This window comes from Rhipicephalus microplus, chromosome 9 (assembly GCF_043290135.1).
Source record: "Rhipicephalus microplus isolate Deutch F79 chromosome 9, USDA_Rmic, whole genome shotgun sequence".
Classification (NCBI taxonomy): domain Eukaryota; kingdom Metazoa; phylum Arthropoda; class Arachnida; order Ixodida; family Ixodidae; genus Rhipicephalus; species Rhipicephalus microplus.
In genome coordinates, this window is record NC_134708.1 from 406,261 (window position 1) to 429,165 (window position 22,905).

The 22,905-nt window shown below is 48.5% G+C and overlaps 1 protein-coding gene across 10 annotated transcripts in view; it reads right to left on the bottom strand.

Moving 5' to 3' along the window:
- Positions 1 to 22,905, bottom strand: part of Tdg (Thymine DNA glycosylase) — a 300,029-nt gene that overhangs the window by 77,085 nt on the left and 200,039 nt on the right. For all 10 annotated transcript variants that reach the window (XM_075872934.1, XM_075872932.1, XM_075872933.1 and 7 more), the window contains one exon: positions 17,913 to 18,026. In XM_075872934.1, the coding sequence (XP_075729049.1) occupies positions 17,913 to 18,026 (114 nt within the window). The remainder of the gene's footprint in view (positions 1 to 17,912; positions 18,027 to 22,905) is intronic.

The window sequence follows — 22,905 nt, forward strand, 5'->3', positions numbered from 1 at the left end:
CTTTCAAATGTTCCCTCAGATTGTCGCTTTGCAGTCACTTTTATTGACTGTTACTCCAAATGACCTGAGGGTTGTTTCGTTCGAGACGTTATGCCTGACGCAGTCATCACCTTCTTGACTTCAGTCTTCTGCCGTAAAGGGTTTCCAGCATGCTTAGTAACAGACAGCGGTCCCCAGTTTAAGTCATGTCAGTTTGAAACTTTTCTTTCCGAACGAGGTATTCAACACCTCTGTTCTTTTAACTACTATCCTTAAGCCAATGGGCAGGTTGAGGGGTTCAGCAGGGTCCTGAAACAGTACATTCAACTAGCCCAACTAGAACAACGTCCTCTAAAGAATGCAATTACAGAATGAAGGAAGTACTTGGGTACTTACCGTTTTTATGCTCAGGCAACTATGAGATCCTCTCCCGCAATGTTGCTTCACAAGCGTCGACCTCGCACAGCAGTTGACATAACTGATATGCCGCTGCCTTCTAGTTTGCTGTCATTTTCGAACAATACCATAAGGACGCGAGTTTTTCGTAGGCGTAAGTACATGAAGAATTATGTCGATTAGAAGTGAGAAGCCAAACCTCCAGTCATTCAGGTTGGCCAAAGAGTCAAAGTACGTGTTCCAGGAAAACAACACAAGTATTGAGGTCCATTTACCCTTATGTCGGCAGTGGGATCCCAGGCATTTAAGCTCAGTGATGGATCAATTTGGAATGCTTCTAAACTTGCAATCGTCCATTCAGAACGAGAACCACCTTCACGCTTGCACCCTTCAATACCTTTGCAGAACCAGTCGCAATACTCTGCCTTGGTTCCATGATTGGTTTTTATCCCTATTCCTGCAACATCACTATCTTTCCGTGAAGAAAATGATATTCAGGCACTGGTTTAAAATCCGGCTATAGTGCCCAGCCACCATGAAGTTTTACCGTGCATCGAGCACACTTCAGAGTCCTCGGACTCTTTTCAGGGTGCGTAACAATACTTGACTGACGAGCCCAGTCCCCATGCCAGTATCCTTCCTAACACTAGTGGACATGCTTCCGAACCTTCAGGTTCCCATGTTTCGCGTCCGGGTTCTCCATCCCCAGCTACAACCGAGGGACGCTTAAGCGAGTTGTCAGACTCCTCAATGCTCTCAGTTGTGCCTGAGCAGCGTGTAAGCGAGCCAGTAGGCTTATCTTCACATACCGAACTTGCTGTTCTTCAAGAGAGCACTTCAGAGCGCAATGAGCTTCGACGTTCTAAGAGTTCGCGCAAGAAACCATCCAGGTTTACGGACTTCGTGTCTTAAATTCTTCTTTTTTACTCGTATGTTGGAATCTGTACCATACGTGTGCATTGTTGTGTATATGCTGTACATTTATTGCATAAGATTATAAATGATGCGCTGGTATACTGTGATTTTGTGTTGTATGTTGTTTGTATAAGTGCTTTCAGCCACGGTGCGCTGTGTACATAGCCATGTTTTCTCTCCTTCTCATGCCGCTTCTCTCTTTTTCAATCGGTTACTTTACGGAAAAAGGTGTGGGGGATGTTAAGGCTTTAAATAAACAAGTTCAATGTGTTATTACATTTTTCTAAAATTGTATAGGGTTGTAAAAGTTACTCATGCTCCGTTAATCATTGTATAAAAATCTTAGAGCCACGTGTCCTTTTCTTTCTTTCTAGGGAGGTATGATGTGGAGTTTCGGTTTTGATTTTATAGTTCCCAGAATCGATGTCATGTAAAGTATTTTCGCCTTCAGGGGGCACTACTCTGTGTATATATTGTCACAGGCTAAGTAGATGCCTGAGGATGACGACGACAAAGTGCTGAACGTGAACGTGCTCGGACTGCAGCAGCGTTGTACGCATTTGCTCACCAGCATATTTGCCAGTACGCATTTTCTCGCCAGTGTATACTTTATTCCCCGTAACATCATTGGTGGAGGTGCGGGGTACCGCTCACTATACAGCCCAACGAGCTGAATCTTCGCAGTGGACGGCGCATTGCAGCTACCACGATGACTAACCAGGCTACTCAATGTCAACAAGATCCGTCAGCCCCGCAACCGATCGTTGTGGTGCAACCTCGTGACCCAGGCCCATTCAACGGCACAAATGGCATAGACGTCGATGACTGGCTGGTTCTATATGAACGCGTCAGCAGCAGCAACCATTGGGATCCGACGCTTATGTTCTTGCATAGCACGGCAAAACTCTGGTACGAGACACATCGAGAAGAGTTGACTAGCTGGGACATTTGTAAGCAGAAATTGCGCTATCTATTTGGGAAACCCATTGGACGTCAAGTGGCCGCAAAGAAAGAGCTTGCGACTCGTGCCCAGACATCCACAGAGCCGTACATCGCGTACATCCAGGATGTGTTGGCTTTGTGCCGCAAGGTCGACAAGAACATGCTCGACGAGGACAAAGTCGAACACATTTTGAAAGGAATTGCCGATGACGCCTTCGATTTTCTCCAGTGCAAGGACTGCTCGACGGTGGAGTCGGTCATCGAAGCATGTCGTCGCTTCGAACAGGCAAAAAGTAGGCGCATAGTTCACCGATTTGACCGCCTTCCCAACACGGCGGCTGCGTTCTCTTGCGAAGATTTGCCCACACTACATTAACCACCAGCGCCGGAAAACGTCACCAGAATAGTCCGTCGGGAACTCGAGGCTATGGCACCCGCTATGTCTACCGTCAGCGCGCCAGGACACAACCTCGATGCCATTTCAATTATACAGGCCGTGGTTCGCCAAGAGATCGCGAATATGGGCATTTCGCCACCTCATCAAAATGCCCCTGCTATTTCTAGCTCGGCTCCAATCGTTGCGGCTGCCACTCCGAACCGCACGTTCGCGCCACGACGAAACCCAGCTGAATGGCGCACTCATGATGATCAGCCCATATGTTTCACGTGCCATCGGAAAGGACACATTGCTCGCCATTGCCGCAGCCGTTGGACCTCATCACCTCGACCCTCGACCGAGCTTCTATGATTGGGGGCCTTGCTCCGAACGTGCACCTTATGCCCCGTCCTACCGTGCTGAGACAGGTGCAGAGCATAATCCAGAACGTCGGACCAGCTGCTTGCTCGCCATCGCCCGTGCGTCGTCAGTCCCGCTCGCCCCAACCCCGCCGTTCTCGGTCTCCCTACGACAGTCGCTCGAAAAACTAGTCGGTGCAGCCCCCGGAGGTGACGCTACATACACGACTCGGACTGCAAATCCTCTGATTACTCCTGACCAGCGGTGCAACCTTCTTAAAATTGTCGTTGATGGTTTACCTGTAACTGCTCTTATTGATACCGGTGCACAAATATCTGTGATGAGCTCAGACCTCCGCCAAAAAGTTCTGACGCCTGCGATTGCACCTACCGTTCGTACAGTGGATGAGAGTACTCCTGCTGTGCTTGAAATGTGCACTGCGCGATTAACGATTTCTGAGCATCAAACTTCAGTTCTGTTCACTGTACTGGAAAATTGCCCTCATGGCCTCATCCTTGGACTCGACTTTCTGACTTCACACGCTGCGCTCATTGACTGTTCGAAAGGTCTTCTTCGGCTCGAACTACCATCCTTCTCAGAGACCGTCTCTATCAGCCCACCTCGTCTACGCTCTGTCGATTTCCTCAGACTTCCGCCGCAAGCCGCAGTCTAAGTCCAACTCTCGCCATATCCTCCAGTACCCGATGGTGATTATGTTGCTGCCCCAATTTCTGACGTGGCCATGACACGTAATGCTGCACTCCCCAACACGGTGGTTACCATTAAGGACAACCAAACTTCATTTCCCGTCCTCAATTTTGGCTTCTCAGCGCAAGTTATTTCTCGCGGCATGTCACTTGCGCATCTGACACCACTAGCCGACCTCGTCCGAACCACCGATTCGCCACCCGATTTTTCATCAACGTCGCTCTCGCCACGTTCCTGTTCCGACCTTTTCAAGCCAATGCTCTCTGACAAGCTCACCTCTGAACAAGTCTCTACTTTCTGCCGTGTACTTGCTTCTTATCAGGACATCTTTGACTTCGGCGACCGTAATTTGGGCCAGACATCTGTGGTAACCCATCGCATCGACGCCGGTGACGCTCGACCCATTCGCCGACGACCCTACCGTGTGTCAGCCCCGGAGCGTGATATTATACAGCGAGAAGTCGATAAAATGCTTCATAAGGGCATAATCGAACCCTCATCTAGTCCCTGGTCCTCACCCGTTGTACTTGTTAAAAAGAAGGACAATAGCTGGAGATTCTGCGTTGATTACCGCCATCTCAACCATAATACCAAGAGAGATGTCTATCCCCTACCGAGCATAGATGATGCACTCGATTGCTTGCACGGTGCCAAATATTTCTATTTCTCTTCAATAGACCTTCGCTCAGGCTACTGGCAGATCGCTGTGGATGACAAAGACAGAGAGAAGACGGCCTTCTTGACTCCTGATGGACTTTATCAGTTCAGGATGATGCCTTTTGGATTATGCGAAGCCCCCGCGACTTTTGAGCGCATGATGGACTCTCTCCTTCAAGGCATGAAGTGGACCATCTGCCTCTGCTATCTTGACGACGTTATTGTTTTTTCGACTACTTTCGACCACCATCTTACCCGTCTGTCCACAGTGCTTGATGTTTTCCGACGTGCCAACTTGCAACTTAACTCGTCCAAATGCCGCTTTGGGCAACGCCAAATCTGCGTACTCGGCCATCTTGTTAACTCTGCGGGCGCTCAACCAGACCCTGCGAAAGTCCGAGCAGTTCGCGACTTCCCCACACCCCGCTCAGCCAAGGACGTCAGAAGTTTTCTGGGACTGTGCTCCTATTTCCGTTGTTTTGTCGAGAAGTTTGCTGAAGTAGCCCGTCCTTTAACCTGCCTCTTCAAAACGGATGTCGCATTCACCTGGGGCCAACAGCAAGCAAACGCCTTCTCGTCGCTCGTTCACATTCTCACCAATCCACCAGTCCTAGCACACTTCGACCCATCTGCCGCCACGGAGCTTCGTACTGACGCCAGTGGCCACGGCATAGGCGCAGTGCTGGCGCAGCGGCAGCAAGGCATGCACCGCGTCGTCACGTATGCAAGCCGACTGTTATCGCGCTCGAAACAAAATTATTCCATCACAGAACGCGAGTGCTTAGCTCTCGTCTGGGCCATTGCGAAATTCCGACCGTACCTGTATGGCCGACATTCTCAGTTATTACGGACCACCATGCACTTTGCTGGCTCTCCTCACTCAAGGACCCTACGGGACGCCTTGGTCGCTGGGCGCTGCGCTTACAAGAGTACACTTTTTCCGTATCCTATAAATCCGGACAACTTCACAAGGATGCCGACTGCTTGTCCCGTTGCTCAGTCGATCCCCCTGACACGGTTGGAAGATGGACAAGAGGCCCTCGTTCTTTCAATTACCGACTTCACCGACATAGCTGCTGAACAACGCCGCGACCCCTCTTTGCGTGCTAATATCAATGGTCTGCACTCTCCCCACCCTGACCACTCCTTACAACTGTTCATTCTTCACAACGACATCTTGCACTGCTACAACGCCCGCCCTGATGGTGCTGAGCTTTTACTCGTTGTTCCTGTGCATCTTCGCTCAGACATTTTGGCCCAGCTCCATGATGTCTCCTCCGCTGGACACCTAGGGGTGTCACGCACGTATGACCGCATTCGCCGCCGATTCTTTTGGCCTGGCCTCTACCGTTCTGTGCGACAGCACGTTGCCGCATGCGACCTCTGCCAGCATCGCAAGACACCTGCTCTGGGACCTGCTGGTACCCTCCAGCCCATTGAAATACCGGATGAGCCATTTTTCCGAGTCGGCTTCGATCTTCTAGGACCTTTTCCCGTGTCGGCCACCGGTAATAAGTGGATTGCTATTGCTACCGACTACGCAACGCAGTATGCCATTAAGCGCCCTCCCCACCAGCTGCGCTACTCATGTAGCCGACTTTCTTCTTCATGACATCATTCTGCGTCATGGTGCTCCTCGTCAGTTGATCACTGACCGTGGCAGCTGTTTTCTATCTAAAGTAGTCGACGAGCTCCTGCGATCCTGCTCTACCCAACACAAGTTCACTACAGCGTACCATCCGCAAACCAACGGCTTCACAGAACGCACCAACCGTACCCTCACGAATACATTAGCGATGTACGTCTCCAAGGATCACAAAGATTGGGACATCTACTTAGCTTTCGTTACCTTCGCATACAACAGTTCACGTCATGATACAGTTGGATTTTCACCTTTTTACCTACTGTTTGGTTATGACCCGCCTTTGCCCATGGACACCATGCTCCAATCTGATGCCCCCTCATCGACTGCTTATGCTCGTGATACCCTGGCCCGAGCTGACATCGCCCGCCAAGACGCTTGGGACCGTTTATGTGCCTCGCAGCTTAACCAAAAGAGTGCTTACGATCGCCGGCACCGCGACGTACAGTACTCTCCGGGGTCGCTCGTCTTGCTGTGGTTACCATCACGTCCTGTTGGTCTCTGCGAAAAACTGATGTCCCGTTACGTTGGCCCCTACCGCGTCATACGCAAGGTCACCAGTGTGACCTATGAGATAGCTACACTCCATACCACGTCAGTACCAGCTTCAGTCCCGACCGATATAGTAGTGTACGTCTCACGGCTTAAACCATACTACTCACGCCTCGAGAATTGATCGCACCAGGACGGTGCTTCTGCCGCCGGCGGGTAATGTCACGGGCTAAGTAGATGCCTGAGGATGACGACGACGAAGTGCTGAACGTGAACGTGCTCGGACTGCAGCAGCGTTGTACGCATTTGCTCGCCAGTATATTCGCCAGTACGCATTTGCTGGCCAGTGTATACTTTATTCCCCGTAACAATATGTGCGTCATTGTATATAATAAGGGAGTTCCTGCTTGGCTACTGGCTGCTGCACACCTCGTGTCAGCCGGCGCTTCAGCGCTGTGCCCTGTGTTGTTTGTGCGGCGCGTTCGCTGCATGATACTACAGTTATCAATGCAAGCCAAGGTCAAGCTTGCACCAGGCCTAAACGACAAGGACACCTGCCACGTGACTGACGGTAACTGGTAACAGGCTCACATCAGCTTGACATTGCGTTGTGCATCAGAGCGATGCGTTTCAGCCGGACTGTGGACAACATTGGCATCGGGCAACGGAGTTTAGATGAAGTTCCATTCAGACAATGACCTGACTGTTGGGGCAAAGTGGCCAGACTTTAGTTAAAAACTCTAGTCAGATTCAGCAACAACTGAGAATTCAGTGACATTACTGTTGTATAATTGTTTAGAATAATTTTAAGGTTTTCACGGTTAGCAGTTTTTTTCTGACTGTTGAATATTCTTCCAGTTTTCCTTGTCTGTTGTTAAACCACACTTGCTGTTCAGCGCCCTTCAAATTCATTGTGAATAGCACACGCCCCGGAGATACATGACATGCATAAAAAAACAGAAGCAAAAGTGGCCGCGTGCTTCGAAACCAAATACTAGCCACACTGATACTACTTCAGATTGTTCTTCAGTCAATCAGTTTTGACTTTTTGCAACACTACGAAAGGCTGCATGACACACTTATCACCAATCTTATGCAAAAATAATGTACTTGTAGTTCTCTAAAAGCGTGACCATCCTAGCACCAGATAACTGGAGAGTGAGAGAGCCCGCGCGGCAGTGAATTGCAGGTTGCTAGATGGCTGCCTCTTGTGCAAGTTCCTCTAATTTTGGAGGAAGGTGAGCTTAGGAGAGACAGCTAGTCACATTTTTTGAAGCCAGACGTGAAAGCTCCTCTTTGATAGGTTGGTTATGCTTCACATTGCTTGCACACACACCACCAGCGCCATGAAGAGCAATGCACGTGACCAGACAACATTGCTTGCACACGCACCACCAGCGCCATGAAGAGCAATGCACGTGACCAGACAATCTCGCAAAATGCCGGGCCATCATCCCTGCTGTCATTGTTCCCTTGCCCTTTCAGAGAGGTTGTCATGGTCTTCCAAAAGCAGTTACTACGGCATGCTAAGTGAACTAAGCACACAACTGTAAAAACCAATGCCACAGTGGGCCTGACATAATTCATGATATGCAACGACTGCACGAAAATTCCCACCAGCAAATCCACTCAGAAATTTATGGCTTTGTCAGCAACATGGTCATGTGGACGGTAAGTCATCCATCCATGTGTCATAATGATGCTCACAGAAAAGCACTCAATAACATGGCTAGCGGAGCTCAAAATCAGGTTACGAACAAGGTCTAAAATGATATAATTAACAGAAATAATAAAGAAGTTATCTCATTAACTTAAAATTGCTAAAATCACTTTGAATACATGTGCCTCACTGCCATGATGCACGACAACAACCCCTTGCTAAAAGCACGATGGCTCCTCCTGTATGCACTCTGCCGGTGCATAGTCAACACATTTGATGGGTGAAGCATCCTGAAAGAACTCATAGCAGACAACATGTATCTCAACTGCCGTGACAAGAAGGAAGTTGACAAAGCACAGCAAAAATAAGGGTGCATGTCGTGCACCACTGCGCTTGCAGAACATCATCAAACCATTTGCACCATAAATTTAGCAACACGCTGTATAGTAAGGCCACTATGGACAATTATATTATAAACTCCTTCTCACCCCTGCCTTGCCTCCTCAACTCATGTTACACACAGGCATCACTGGCAATGGCAGAGCTCTCATGAGCGCACCTGATGATTTGAGCTTTACCTAGTCATGACCTCAGAGATTGCACGCTGACAGGTTGTGCGCAGTCTTGGAGACCATAGCCCAGAGCACCTGGCAGCGTGTACGCACGCCGTCTGGCAACAGAGACAAAAATCGTGGAGTGGCTGGTATCTGCTCCGACGAGTGCTGCCAGCCTACCAGCCGATCCAACTTATGCCCACTCACCACCCAGTCAGATCAGCAGCCTGGGTGACGTCGTGCCACTAGAGGATTTTGTACTATGAATGAGCGGTTGAAAAAACGTTTGGATGAGCTGCAGAGATCTGGAGCCATTCACAGCATTAAAGCATTCTAATAAATTGCACAGTTTACGCAGAGCACTTAAGGGGGGACACGGCCCTTGAAAACCGAAAAAACGCGAAAAAGTCGGTTTTGAAAAACCACATTTTTGGGTTGTATGTCTCATAAACTACCTATTCTGTAATTATCAGCACATAATTCAACCGCCAAGTGCAAAAAAAATACTATTTTCGAGGCCGCCGCGGCGTCCAAAACAGGCGCAAATCCCGAAATCAAACCAAACTTCGCGCGCGCGCCATTCCCGGACCATGCGGTCGTCCCGCGCCATCTTGCTGTTGTTTTTACCGTGAATTCTTTCTCTCTCGTTCGCCGCCTTGCAAAATGGCGTCGGCAGCACAGTTGAGACGCTATTGGCGTTTTCCCGCGATGCAATGCGGAGCGCTGATTGGCTAGAGCAGCGCATTCATATCTCACGGGAGAAAGCGTGCCCGCCATTGACTGCTGTGCAGCAGCGGGGGCGGTCGCTCCTCTCGATGGCGCGTCCAGCGCGCTCGCTTCGTTCATAGCCTCCTATATAACTTTAGTGCCCGCGCATTAGCGCTAAATACATACGCGCCATCCGTCCCTCATAGTTTTGGCGCTTGCTGCCAGAAGCCGCACCAATCCCATAATAACAGCAGACGACGCGGCCTATGCACGCTTGCGTTTATGACGGTCTGGAAACCGTCTACATTGCATTGGATTATGCGTATACGTTAAGAAGTGCGCACACATAAAATTTTTAACACACGCACTGTATGCAAAATGCAATGCGAGCTTTTTCATTTGATTTCGCGCTCAAAGCTTGAGCACTTTTCGAGACAATGGTTTGACATAAAAATCTTTCGCCAAGTCGTGTTTGTCAGTCACACTCGTCGCGAAGTTCAGAAAAAGTGGGTGGAGAAACTTCACGAGCACAACCTCCAAAAGTTTTCCATGGTGTCCCGGGGTCGAGCTCTTGAGTTTGTCACGTTTCTGTAGTATTTCCGTGGCGTTGTCAACGGCAGCCTTCAGTGGCTGGTTCATCTTTCTCGCTCTTGCGAGGAAAACTTCCGCGTAATTCTTCAGAGAATTGAGAACCATTACGAGCTCAGTTGACGGATAGAGGAGTCCACCTCTGTCCTGGTGCCTAATTAAGGCATCCGATGGCGCAGAGGTGTTTGGTTTAGTCACCAGAGTGAAGCATTCATCACAGGAAATGGTTTCGTGGACTGTTCTTGCAATATAGCCACCAACCATTGCTAGTGCAGCAACATCTGGCGTTGGGAGCAACGTCTTCCCCCTGTCGAGGCTCTCCTCGAGGGTCGTGGTTGTTTCTGCTGGAAATGCTTCACCGTCATTCTGCGCTGCTCTTGCCGATCGCTGTAGGAGTGCTGATGAGGAGCAGCTGCTGCTGTCTGCAGTAATCACGTTGCTGCTGCTGGACGTGCAGGCTATGCCAGTCTTCAGTGCTTTCTCAATCCCAGACCAAACTGCCCTCATGTCTGTCTGGTCGTTCGAGCCTGCAGATTTCCTCAACCACCCAAAGAAGGCCTCTATTGGGTCAGAGGACATCTTCCTAGTCAGAACGAAACGGAAGCGTGTGGCCGTGAGAAGGTACCGAACGCACTCCACATTTGAGATGGTTGTTATCAGCAAGCCCTCGTACGTTTCCTTGGTCAGAAAATTCTTAGCCGGGCTCTGCCGCTTGATTTCGGCCAGGTAGTCAAGAAATAATGTTTCAAGCCAACCTAGCCGTTCGTCGTCTTCGGATTCGTACTGCTTGCAGTCCGGGTTGTTCTGGTGGACATGCTGGGTGCAGTTGCCTACGTCCATGAGGGTGAACCACCGGTACATGGTGTCCATGAATACGACGGTTGGACCAACGTGGGCAAAGCTTGCGTCACATGTATGACCTGCCTGCTCGTTCAAGAGCTTCAGGGCCGCGGTCACAGGTGGCGAAACGACTTGCACTGCCCTCCTGACGTTAATTTTTTCCATGCTAGTCGGATGTACGTGCTTTCTTGTCAAGAACCGTACTGGCTTGACAATACTGCGCTGTTGCATTTTGTAGAGGTCTTTCAGGTACTGGGTGGTTATTTCGCCATCCTTTCCGATGTCGCGTGGCAGAAACTGTGACCGTACGTTTTTAATTAAATGGCACTGATCGAAAGCGAGAAAAAGTTGGCCATCTTGATTTGTCGGATGTGGTATGCAGTGCTTGAGGTTACCCCCACATAGCAGTTGGAACGCCTTCACGTTAATCCGATGGTTGTCGGTAACGATCCGCATGATTCTAAAGCCTATACTCTCAACTTCTTTGAGTATGTTCATGATCTGGTGAAGGTTTTCACCGGTGCAATTTCTAGTAAAAAAATAGGCTACGGGAATCTTATATCTCGTTGACAAGCCACTTAAAATGAAGCAAAGCAGCGAGTTTGCAAGAACTGGCTCTTCTGGCTTGCCCGGTTGCTTCTGCGGCAAGCAGTCGCCGTAGTCTACTTCGCCAACGAAGGCATCTCTCTGCTTGAGATAGAGTAAGCGCTGCTTGACCCTCATTTCGTCCACAATGAGTGAGCACGTCTGTGACTGAGCACTCGTGTGTGAAGCGAGCTCAACTGACAGCCTCTGCTTAATCAAGTCTGTGACGCCTACTTCATTGCATGATGAACCGAGGAAGCGCTCCAGCGTGCTTCGACAGGGTAGGCGGAGTAGCCCTGAGCTCCTTAAGTGTTCGTATGCCCTCGCTGAGAGGTTACGAAGGATCACTGCGTGGCGGACTGTAACTTCGGACCATGTCGGTTTCACCTTCTGAAAATTTTTGACCTGCTCCAGCAGTATTGAGGCAGCCAACTCATTTTCACTTGCCTGCTCGACAACCTGCAAAAACGCTGGGACATAGCAGTCTTCTTTAAGTTTCTGAACCTCCCTTTTATATTTTTCAACAGTTCCTTTGAGCCTTTCAACCTGCACCCTCAGTTTGCGTTCCTTACGCTTCCACTTCCGTCTTTCGATGGTTGGCAACGAAATGCGTGAGGCTACTTGCACTGCTCTACCCACCTGCGCCGTTCTCGGTACGAAGCCTTGGTCAGTCCTGCTGCTGGAGTTGGGCACTTCTTCAACAAGTTGGGCGTCCGAAGTGCACGACTGGTCATGTCATAAGTCCGTAAACACATGTGGTGCACCACCACCGACTGCTCTTTTTTTTCTTGCTGGTTCGTCAGTTAATACAGCCGCAGCACGCTTCCTGAGGGCGCATCGCTTCTTTCGATTTGTTTGCAAGGTTGCAAATACGACGGGTACTCGTAGAAGACGCTGGGCACGAAGCCTTTCTTCAGTCTTCGCGTCGTGCACCCTTCTTTAAAGTCGGACGGGACGAAGTGTCGGCTGCAAACGGTAGAATAGCAAGATGTGCTGTTCGGGGTCCAGTTGTCTCTCGAAATTACCTTAAGCCACTTTTCGCGAAGTTCTTGGTCGCTCAAAATTTCGTGAAAAGATACTCCGGTTTCTTTCCGGTCGCTCCATGATTTGCAGCGTGGTACGCAGCAGTACGGCATTGTGGAGCGTTCGGGGCACAGCAAAACTTCTGACCATGCATGGGCAGTCGCCTTTCTTTTTAGTGTAGTGCTGCAGATAACAAAAATACAGCGTTTAGACACGATTCCTTTCAGCAAGCGGATTTCTTAACGATGTAACACTTTTAACAAAGAACTTACCCGAATCGCACTTGATACAGTCACGGTTGTCCCAGCGAGCGCTGCAGTTAACGAAGCTCTTGGGGGAGACTATTGTGCCAGAAAAAACATCAAGGGCAAGCAGAAAACACAATGGGCCAAGCAGAGTTTTACATCGAGCACGGCAAACCAAATTTGCACGCGACGGGAAAACCGCGGCGTAGCGATGTGCGCCTGCTATTGCAGCAAGCGCGGCGCGAGCTATTATGGGATGCGAGCGCTCTTGGCGGAGCGCCGAGGCGCAAAACGAGAGACTCGGGGGACGGCGCTGAGGGACCGACCGCTCAGGCACAATATTATAGAGGAGGCTATGCTTCGTTGTTGCTTTCTGCTCCGTCCGCCTCGACAGATGTCTTCTTAGGAGCCGCTCTTCGCCTTGTGCTATCTTTTCGATCATTTTCTCTCGTTTTTTTTTTCTTTTTGCACTAGTTCTGTGCCTTTCGTCTTTGTTGTTGCGGGCGATGCCGGCAACGAAGCCGAAGTCAGTGCGAAAGTCCGGTGCGCAGAGGCGCGCTATGCGGCTTGTACGATCATCGAAATTCCGCTATTCTGCTGCGGGTGCCGATTGCGTAGACGCTTGCAGCGACGGAACTGTGTTGTCGGCTGTCGCCAGTCGAGAATCCGACACATCGAGTGTGGCTGGAGCCGCAAATGCACCGAGTGTTTCCGAGATCGCCGGGCTCGACACGTGCTCCGAATCGATGCCATCCAGTGTGACACCGAGTGCTTCTGATATCGCCGGACCCAGCACTTCGTCTGAATCGGTGCCATCGAGCGTGACACCGAGTGGTTCTGATATCGCCGGACCCGGTGCTGCCATCGAGCGTGAGTGGACCGTCGCTTCATCTGCGGACGCGTTTCCTAACGAAGGAAGAAATCGATGCGAATGCGAAACGTCGTGACGCCGTTTGCGCTGAACTCGAGTCTACGCCGGCGACGCAGAAGAAATTTCAACTGATGCAGCCGGCTCTTGCACCTGCAGTGACAAGTGAGGGCGAACATTTTTCGCTCGTTCAAACGAACATCTTTAACGTCGTGCTCAGCCGCACAGTGTGCAAAGAATGTTTGAAAGGTGCTATGACTGTCCGAGAGAGCACCAAGCTTGGACTTGCAACAAAACTTGAAGTCGTGTGCGCCTCTTGTGGCACCGTCGATAAATTATGGACATCACCCCGCAAAAAGGACACGCAGGCCTTCGATGTAAATGTTCGCGCCATAATGGCTATAAAGCAAATAGGCAAGGGGCAAACAGCTCTTAATGACTTTTGGGCTGCCATGAACGTCTCTTACAGAGGTCTTCACCACAAGACGTTTCAAAAGCACTTGAAAAAGACGTTCAGGAAGCCAGAGGCCACCGCTTTGGAGAAGTTTTATGCTGATTCTGCCACAGCAGTGATCAAAACATATAAAGAAATGGACCCCAGCTTCTGCAAGGACATCACCGTAGTGTACGATGGCACATGGCATAAGCGGGGTCACACATCACACATCGGATTGGGATCGGTAATCGACTTCTTTACAGGTCTCATCTTGAATGCTGTAGTTCTTTCAAACCACTGCCTTGAATGCCAAACAGGGCCCAAACCTGGAGATGCAGCATACGAAAGCTGGCAGAAGCACCACATTTGCCAGAAAAACACAGACGCAAAATCGGGAAGCATGGAAGCGGAGGCAGGCTTGACTCTTTTTGGGTGGTCTGTATCCAAGCATGGCCTGCGGTACACCACTCTTGTGTCCGACGGAGACAGCCGTACCTTCGCTGCCCTCACAGAAGAGAATGTGTACGGGCTAGTGCCAATTGTAAAAGAAGAATGTCTGAACCACGTTCAGAAAAGGATTGGAAGTGTTCTTCAAAACATTGTGCAGAAAAGTGATAAGCCACTGAGTGGGAAGGGGAAGCTCACTAAAGCCCTCATTGAAAAGCTGACCGGATATTATGGTTGAGCCCTGAGAAACAATTCAACTGACCTAACAGCCATGCAGCGTGCAGTGATGGCAACATATCACCACGTCACATCGACTGACCAGGACCCTCACCATGAACTTTGCCCAGAGGGGGCTCAATCGTGGTGCCGCCATAGAGCTGCAGAGGCAAAGCGTGAGCCACAGCGAAAACATAAACACAGCCTACCGGACTATGTCGCTGCAGCTATGCTGCCCATCTACGAAAGACTGTCACAAAAGTCGCTTCTTCAGCGCTGCCTGGGAGCGAAGACGCAAAATGCATCAGAATCATTCCACTCCATTCTGTGGTCTCAGATGCCGAAGGAACAACACTCATCCTTGATCGCGGTAGAAACAGCACTGCATGAAGCAGTGCTGCGCTACAATGACGGCTGCTGCAAAGCAACCCAAGTGATATCTGACTCCATTGGACTTCAACCAGGTCATCTGGCTATCCAGCGAGCTCGTGAAAAAGACGCTTTACGCCTAAAAAAGAATTCTAAAAGACACCAAGAGAAGATGGAGGCTAGGCAAAAGAAGAAAAGAGTGCGCCAAGACACTTCTAGCTACTGTGCTGGAGCTTTTTGAAGAAAACACGTGTTTTGAACTTTCTAGGCCTGTTTTCTCAGAACGGATTTTTTTGCTAGTTGTGATGCTGAGGAAAGCAAGAACTCGAAAACCGTTCATCAGATTTGTGTGCCGTTTTTTTTATTCTGTTCCTGAATGACCTTGCAAGGGCGTAACAAGCTCCTTTTTTTGAAAATTGGTGCTGTTAATTTATAATAAACAATTATTTTTTGGTGAATCTGGTCATTACTGGTTACATCAAATTCAAAGTTGCGTGAAAATTTTGGGGGGGTGGGGGAATTAAAAAAAACGGCTTTGTAGCGCCATGGGATAGCTATCAAGGAATGACCACAATGAATTTAAACTTTCTACTATGTTCTGGGATTTCTCACGACTCTTCCTCAGGCACCCATGTGAAGCACCCATGTGAAGCACCCAGTTAAACCTCAATAACTCTGGAACTAAGAAACACAGCTTCGTGAAACTTAGCAGTTGTGCTAGTTTTATTGTAGTGAACAACCCCTGAAAGTTTCATCCAGATATCTTAAAAATAAAAAAGTTCAGTCTCCAGGGTAGCCTCCCCCCTTAAATAAGTCTGTAAATGGCCCTTAGGACTTGGTCTACCAGCCTAGCCTAACGTGTTAGCACAAACATCGTCAAAACTATTTCGGGGGTTGGTTTAATGCTATTGTCGGGGTGATAAACGGATCAGTGGGAAATTTATGTACAGGAATCGCTGCGTGATCGTGCTAAGCACTTCCACAGGTTTCACAGTTGTAGAGCTATCATACGTTTTTTGTTACGCATGCAGCTTGGATGCTGTCTTTCCTCCCTGACGATGATCCACAAGTTGGTTGTTTAAGCAATGAACAGTGTGTCGCATGAAGCAGTTTAGACTATGGGTGTTTGCTGTCTGCTGCAGGAGGTACTGCCTGTAATTAGCCGCTGTCTAAAAAACCAGCTGATGGACCACATGGCTCTACTTTGTGTGCACTTGCACTCCCCAATTATCTGGTGCTTGGGGGCTGGTGCATTCCAGAGGCAGGATAGTGTGTGAAATTGCAAAAGCATTCTTTATCACAGGCCGGTAATAAGTGTGTCATGCAGCCTTTGGCATTGTTGCGAAAAGCGGAAATTGATTATGTGGAGAATCACCTGAAGTCTCACTGAAGCTAGTTGTCGACTTCCAAATAGTACGTAGCTACCTTTATCTTTTTTATTTTAATAAACTTACAGTTGTCAATGAGATGTCATCTTGTCATCCACATCGCTCTTCTGATGTCCATGTATTTAGTGCTCTTCTGCAATGTCTTAAAGAGCCACTCACCAGGCCCCATACCGAATTTTAGTAAGACAGTGGAAGTAGTTGGGTGTCCGATGAGGAACATTTTGCCAAAAAAAAATTTTTTGAATCGGTTCATCACGAGCGGAGAAAACAGGTTTTTTGAAGCAGCGCGAAACGAGGATGAGAGGAGGCGAGCTTGAAACCCTTGCCGCTCCTCTGCGTAGCCTTGGCAAGCCAAATCTCTTCCCCACCCTCTCCAGCATCCGACCATGAGGCGACGTGCACATGACGTGCCCAAACAAATCCAACCCCTGAGAACGCGAGCAGCGTTGCTTTGTTGACCAGCGTTATTTTGTGGTCTTCTGCCTGTTTCTGCGGGATGGTTTGGAAACGCTAGCTTAGACGCAGTAGAGTAGACGAGCACAATGAGTGCGCGAACGCGTAATCCACAGCGGTCGTCTGCTCAATGCGCCGAGCGCGGGGACACGAACGCATGCGAAACACTGGCACATTAGCCTCGCATCTCGTAGCATTTCACGAGAAAAAATAAAAGAAAAACGCGCACAATTCTTTATTGCGTCTCATTATTTATTTCAAGTTTCATTAATCTCTTAAAGCAACAAATACATAAACTACGCATGTTGTGTTAAATAATTTTTGCCATGTCGCGTGGTATGCTGTTGACAACGTCAGAGCAAACTCGTCTACATAGAGGACCAACGCCACTGCATTGCCGTGTACATAGGGCCATTCCTACGCCTACGTCATGCCCTCATTCTCTACGCGTGGGCCGGCAGAGGGGAGGGGGAGCAGCTTTCATCTTGAAATTTGACCCATTTCCGTGGCGCGTAGCGTAGCAAAGTTTGGAAGACATGATCATGAACGCCTCGTCTACGCATTGCGCTTGTCAGCTTAAAATTGTCCAACCTGCTGAGTGGCCCTTTAACAACATACCAGACAATCCATCATACTAAGTAATTACCGTACTTACTGATGCACACTGTGATTTCTAAAACCAAGGATACACAAGTCGGTGCACGCTTATTCTTTGGAATAGCTATACTCCATGGAAGACATTGCTTGGCGTTTGGTTAATTGAAACCGCTTCGAAGTGCACAAGTGCAGGTGTTAGTGATAATGTTCTTATAAGGAACAATCATGGAAATCTATATGCAAATTTGCCACAGTTGGTGCTGTCAAATGTGCTTTTCTTTATTAGAATGCAAGATTTACATGGCATTCATGATTATGTAAACACTTAACGAGAAAATTTATATTTTTTCACATATCTAAGGTAGTCACTGCCACTTCATTCTAATTTCTGGGTCCTATAATTCTCCGTGCCTTCGGTAATATACCAACACAAAAAGGTGCTAGAATGGCAGCTAGGAGTGGGCATACCTGCACGTGAAATGTGTTGTTGCCGTCGTATCCCGAGCTCCCATCATCTGTGCCTTCTGTAGAGAAAGGGTCCGAAGCGTCATCATCGTCACATGGCTCCTCTTTTGCCTCCACCTACAAAAGGCCAACATAGTAAAGTGTACAGATCGGTGAGAGGAATCACAATCACAAGCTGTACACTCGGCAATTGAGCACTGTTGCAAAGCGAGACTGATCCATGCGACTCTGTGATTGCATTGGCAAGATTATGAAGATCATGGCCACAGTGGCACAGAAGCAACAGCCCGACCACAAAGTTTTTTGTGCTCCAGCCAAAAACATATGCCAGTGCAATCAGGGCAAGCCTCCAGATTGGTCCATCTATCTGGCCCTCTTTTGCAAAAGAAAAGGGTGGGTGGACCAGTCCTGAAGGCAAATAAATACCATTTTTAGCACAGCATCTCAAACTGCAAGAGCAGTATAGCAAGCACACTGTTGCTTTTATAACCAACATATGTTATGCTATGCAGTAAAAAGCGGTGGTCAGGTTGGCTATGCTAAAAATGTGTTTAATGGCATATTCGCTTGGTTGCTTACGAGCGCTCTGAAGAGAGACTTTTCGTTTGATTGGTAGAATTCGAGCGCTCACAATACCTTAGCTAGTTCTTTCGGATCACCAGCCTTCAACTCAGAGCGCTCTCGACTGCTCTGACTTTGAAGCGATAGTGTGGAGCGATCTGACCGGGAGGATGGATCGCATGACACAAGCCGGCAAATCACGTGGCTGCCGGCAGGTGAACTGTGTGAACAGTGCCAACAGTGTGAGAGTGCATTTTGGAAGGGGACATCACCGGGCATGTAATACTTCATGCGTATGTGTTGTTCGTGGCATTTCTGAGCATGTGACCACCATGTAAATAAGGAGGCAGCTAGCGAAGGCAGAGAGATGTCACTGCTGTCAATATGACAGCTCACAGACAGCCACGTGATTTGCCTTGAAAAATGCAGCTCGGACGATGATGACCACCACATTTATGTGCTGAGCTCAGAAAGCTTTTGCTGCAACCAGTCATGTTGGTGATGTCCACTGATTGATAGGCGCCATTTGTCGATGCGACACAGGAATGTTTACCCAGCCACTTTTCGTACTGGCTGCATGGTGGTGAAACAAACACGCTGCTCCAAGATTTCCAATGCATTCAGTTTATTTATTTATTTAGAATACTCTCAGGGCCAATGGCATTACAGAAAAGGTGGGGCAGAAATACAAAATATTAGAAGTAGTTCAGAAACAGGTTACACGACAGAAAAGAACAAAAAAAACAAAAAAAGAACTCCCAATTATTCAAAAGTACATTTCAAAAAGATTACAAGTAGTTACACAAATAATAGTGGCACAGAAATAAAACAAAATACATAATATGTTAATTATAAATGAAAGTAAAAATTCCGTGTATAAATGAAGATAGACACATGATATTAGTATAGCTGGTGGTGCCTAGCTTAATCGATTGATTTGTGGGGTTTAATGTCCCAAAACCACCATATGATTATGAAAGACGCCATAAAGGAGGGCTCCGGAAATTTTGACCACCTGGGGTTCTTTAACATGCACCCAAATGTGAGTACACGGGCCTACAGCATCTCCGCCTCCATTGGAAATGCAGCCACCACAGCCAGGATTTAATCCCACGAGGTGCCTAGTTTAAAACAAAAGGAAGCTTGGAGAAAAATATCACGTACAGCTTCTTTAAATTGGTTAGTATCCTTGATGGTGACAACATCTGGAGGAAATTGATTTCACTCATCACTTTTGTGTGGCACGAATGAGTGAACAAAAGAGGAGGACCTAAAAGATGAAATGCAGAATTTGTGTTGGTGATCAATGCGAGATGATATGTATTGTGGTGCCAAAAAAATCGAGTTGGTGTCGTAATAGGGGGTAGTGATATATCCCATAAAACAGAGAGGCGCGCAATTTTTCGTCGTGAGCCTAGAGATGGTAATTCTAGATTAGTTCTCATTAAACTGATGCTAGCAGTCCTGTTACAGTTAGAAGAAATGAATTGTGTGGAACTGCTTTGATTTTTTTTACTAAATCAATTACAGTCGACGTCCGATTTCCTGGACGCCCGAAATTTCGGACATGCCCGATTTCTCAGACTCATCTGTGGCACCGTCAAGTTCACTGTAAAGTCAATGTATTAAAAAGTCCGGAATTCCAGATGCTTATAGCCTTCGGCATCCGATTTCCCAGAGTTTTTACTATTAATTGCCGACCCAAAGGCACCACCGACACCGCCATTTTGGTTGTTTTCATATCCTCGTGCCGCGGTTGCTATAACCTCGAAACCGCACATGTCTATCAGCTGCCAGCCATAGCTTAGCAGATAAGCTAAGCCAAACCTCACTGTGTGCGTTCACGAGTTGTTTTGTCAGCTCTGTGGTCGTGTCTGCGGTTGATCGCTTGCTGCTGCGCGCTATCTTCAGTGATCACGTTTCCCAACCACCAGCATCCACCAAGTTTCTAGCTGTCTCGTGCAGCGCTTTTGGTCGAGGGGATTCGCCGTTTACAGTGATGGCCCCGATTGCTCCTTTGTCTTGGTTCGCGCCTTCGAAGGGCACAAAGCCCCCTCGTAGGCTCACGATGGCGAAAACCTACGCTGTTGACATCAGGTCTGCCATCGGCATGCTAGCGGAATCGTGGAAGGCGGTTACGCAAGAGACTCTGCGAAACTGTTTTTGCCATGCAGGCTTCACACTTGATGCCGAAACGGTCGTCTCGCCTAAAGGGGGACACGGGTCTTTGGGACGAAAAAATCGAATTTTTAAAAATGGCAATTTTAGAATCTAGAGGTATTTTTGCACTACTGCAGAAAATTTCTCGGCTCTCGAATTCATACTTTTGCCGTAGCATAACTTAATTTTGCCGAATCTAGCAGAATTACAGCCGAAGTTGAAGCTATAAATACACTTTTTTTCCCCAAAACACAGCTGCCGCTTCTCACGTCATAGCGTGGACATCTTGATGCCATTTGAAAGAGCAATCACTCTTCTTCAATTTCCCACCACTCGCTGTTCTCTGCTGCCATTGGCCTTCTGAAAACGCCGCACCAAGAAACAGTTCCAACGCGACCCCTCATTTGCCATTTAGCGCACGTGACCTGAGCTCTGCATACGATAGGCGGATTTTTTTTCTCGTCGTCTGCTCGGTGCTCACCCACACCGTTGGCCGCCCCGCCCTGCACGCTATGTTTTCTCAGTGTGTGAGCGACTGATGCAGCGAAAACATGGCTCGTAAGAAGGTCCACAGGGAAAAAGCATTCGGTGCAAAAAAGGTGCGACTGGCACTTATTGACAACATTGGCAAACGGAGTGCAATGCAGCCGAACATTAAAGTCGTTGTGCCCGCAGCCGCTTACGATGCCGCCGAGATAAGCCTACGACTAACAAGCCTGTCATCATCCGAAAATGCCGTAGGTCGCCTGCGTCGGGATACGAAATTTCTGCAGCCCGCAGAATTGGAAGAGGGCAAAAAGAGAGCTGAAGATAACCTGCAGCAGCTATCGTACAGCCCCGTCACAGAAAGGAAGCGAGACTTTACTGACCGACAATGACGATGCCGCACATGAGCCGTTTGACAGGACTGTGTTTACAGTCAAGTCCGAGTTTGGTGAATGCTATGCTTGTACAGGCGAAGTGCAAACTGTGCAGTGCTGGGTATCTAGAAATCGTCAGAGACGATCGCGAATACAGACTTGCTGTCAAGTTGTATCTAATGTGCGCTACGGTGACGTGTCGTGGACGTGGAGCTCATCGTGTATCCATGGTGAATATAAAACTAAGCCGTTCTTACGGACTCCCCGTCAAGTTGCATCTAATGTGCATGAACTGCGGTGACGTGTCGTGGACGTGGAGCTCGCCGCGTATCTATGGTAACCCATAAAACTAACCCATTCTTAGTGAACGTTCTCACCACTCGTGCTATGCAAGCTACTGGTAACCGCCAAACAGTTTTCAACAATATATTCGTGATTATGAACATTAGTCATCGCGACCTCCACACCAAGACGTGGCAAAGTTACCTCGAAGAAAATCTGGCTCCTGCAGCAGATCATGCATCCCAAAATATGGCTAGCGAGTGCGTGTGTTCGGTTCGCGAGCTTTATCAAGAATTGCGCCTCGGCAACCCCGGAAACATCGCGGTTTCGTACCTTGAGACGTAAATGACCCACGGACATTCATCCCACATCGGTGTCGGCACCGTGATAGAACTGTTCACGGAGCTTTGCTTAGACTACGACGTCCTAAGCAACTTCTGTGCGGGGTGCGAGACGGGTACAAAGGAAGGTGATCCTTCTTTCGAAGGTTGAAAAAAAGATCACAAATGTCAGAAAAATCATCATCATCATCATCATCAGCCTGACTACGTCCACTGCAGGACAAAGGCCTCTCCCATGTTCCGCCAGTTAACCCGGCCCTGTGCTTGCTGCTGCCAATTTATACCCGCAAACTTCTTAATCTCATCTGCCCACCTAACTTTCTAGTGAGGGAAGTCTAGCTGTACTATTCGAGGAGCTAGAGGGTGTTAAATGGGATATAATAGGGCTCAGTGAGGTTAGGAGGACACATGAGGCCTATACGGTGCTACAGAATGGGCACGTCCTTTGCTACAGGGGCTTGGCAGACAGAAGAGAACTGGGAGTGGGGTTCCTAATTCACAGAAACATAGCGGGCAACATAGAGGAATACTATAGCATTAATGAAAGGGTGGCAGGTATCGTAATTAAACTGAATAAAAGATACAAAATGAAGGTAGTACAGGCTTACGCGCCTACATCCAGCCATGATGACGCTTCAGTTGAAAGCTTCTATGAAGACGTGGAATCGGCAATGAGTAAGGTAAAAACACAGTATACTATGGTGATGGGCGACTTTAATGCAAAGGTAGGGAAGAAGCAGGCTGGAGACCAGGCAGTAGGAGATTATGGCATCGGTACTAGAAACGCCAGAG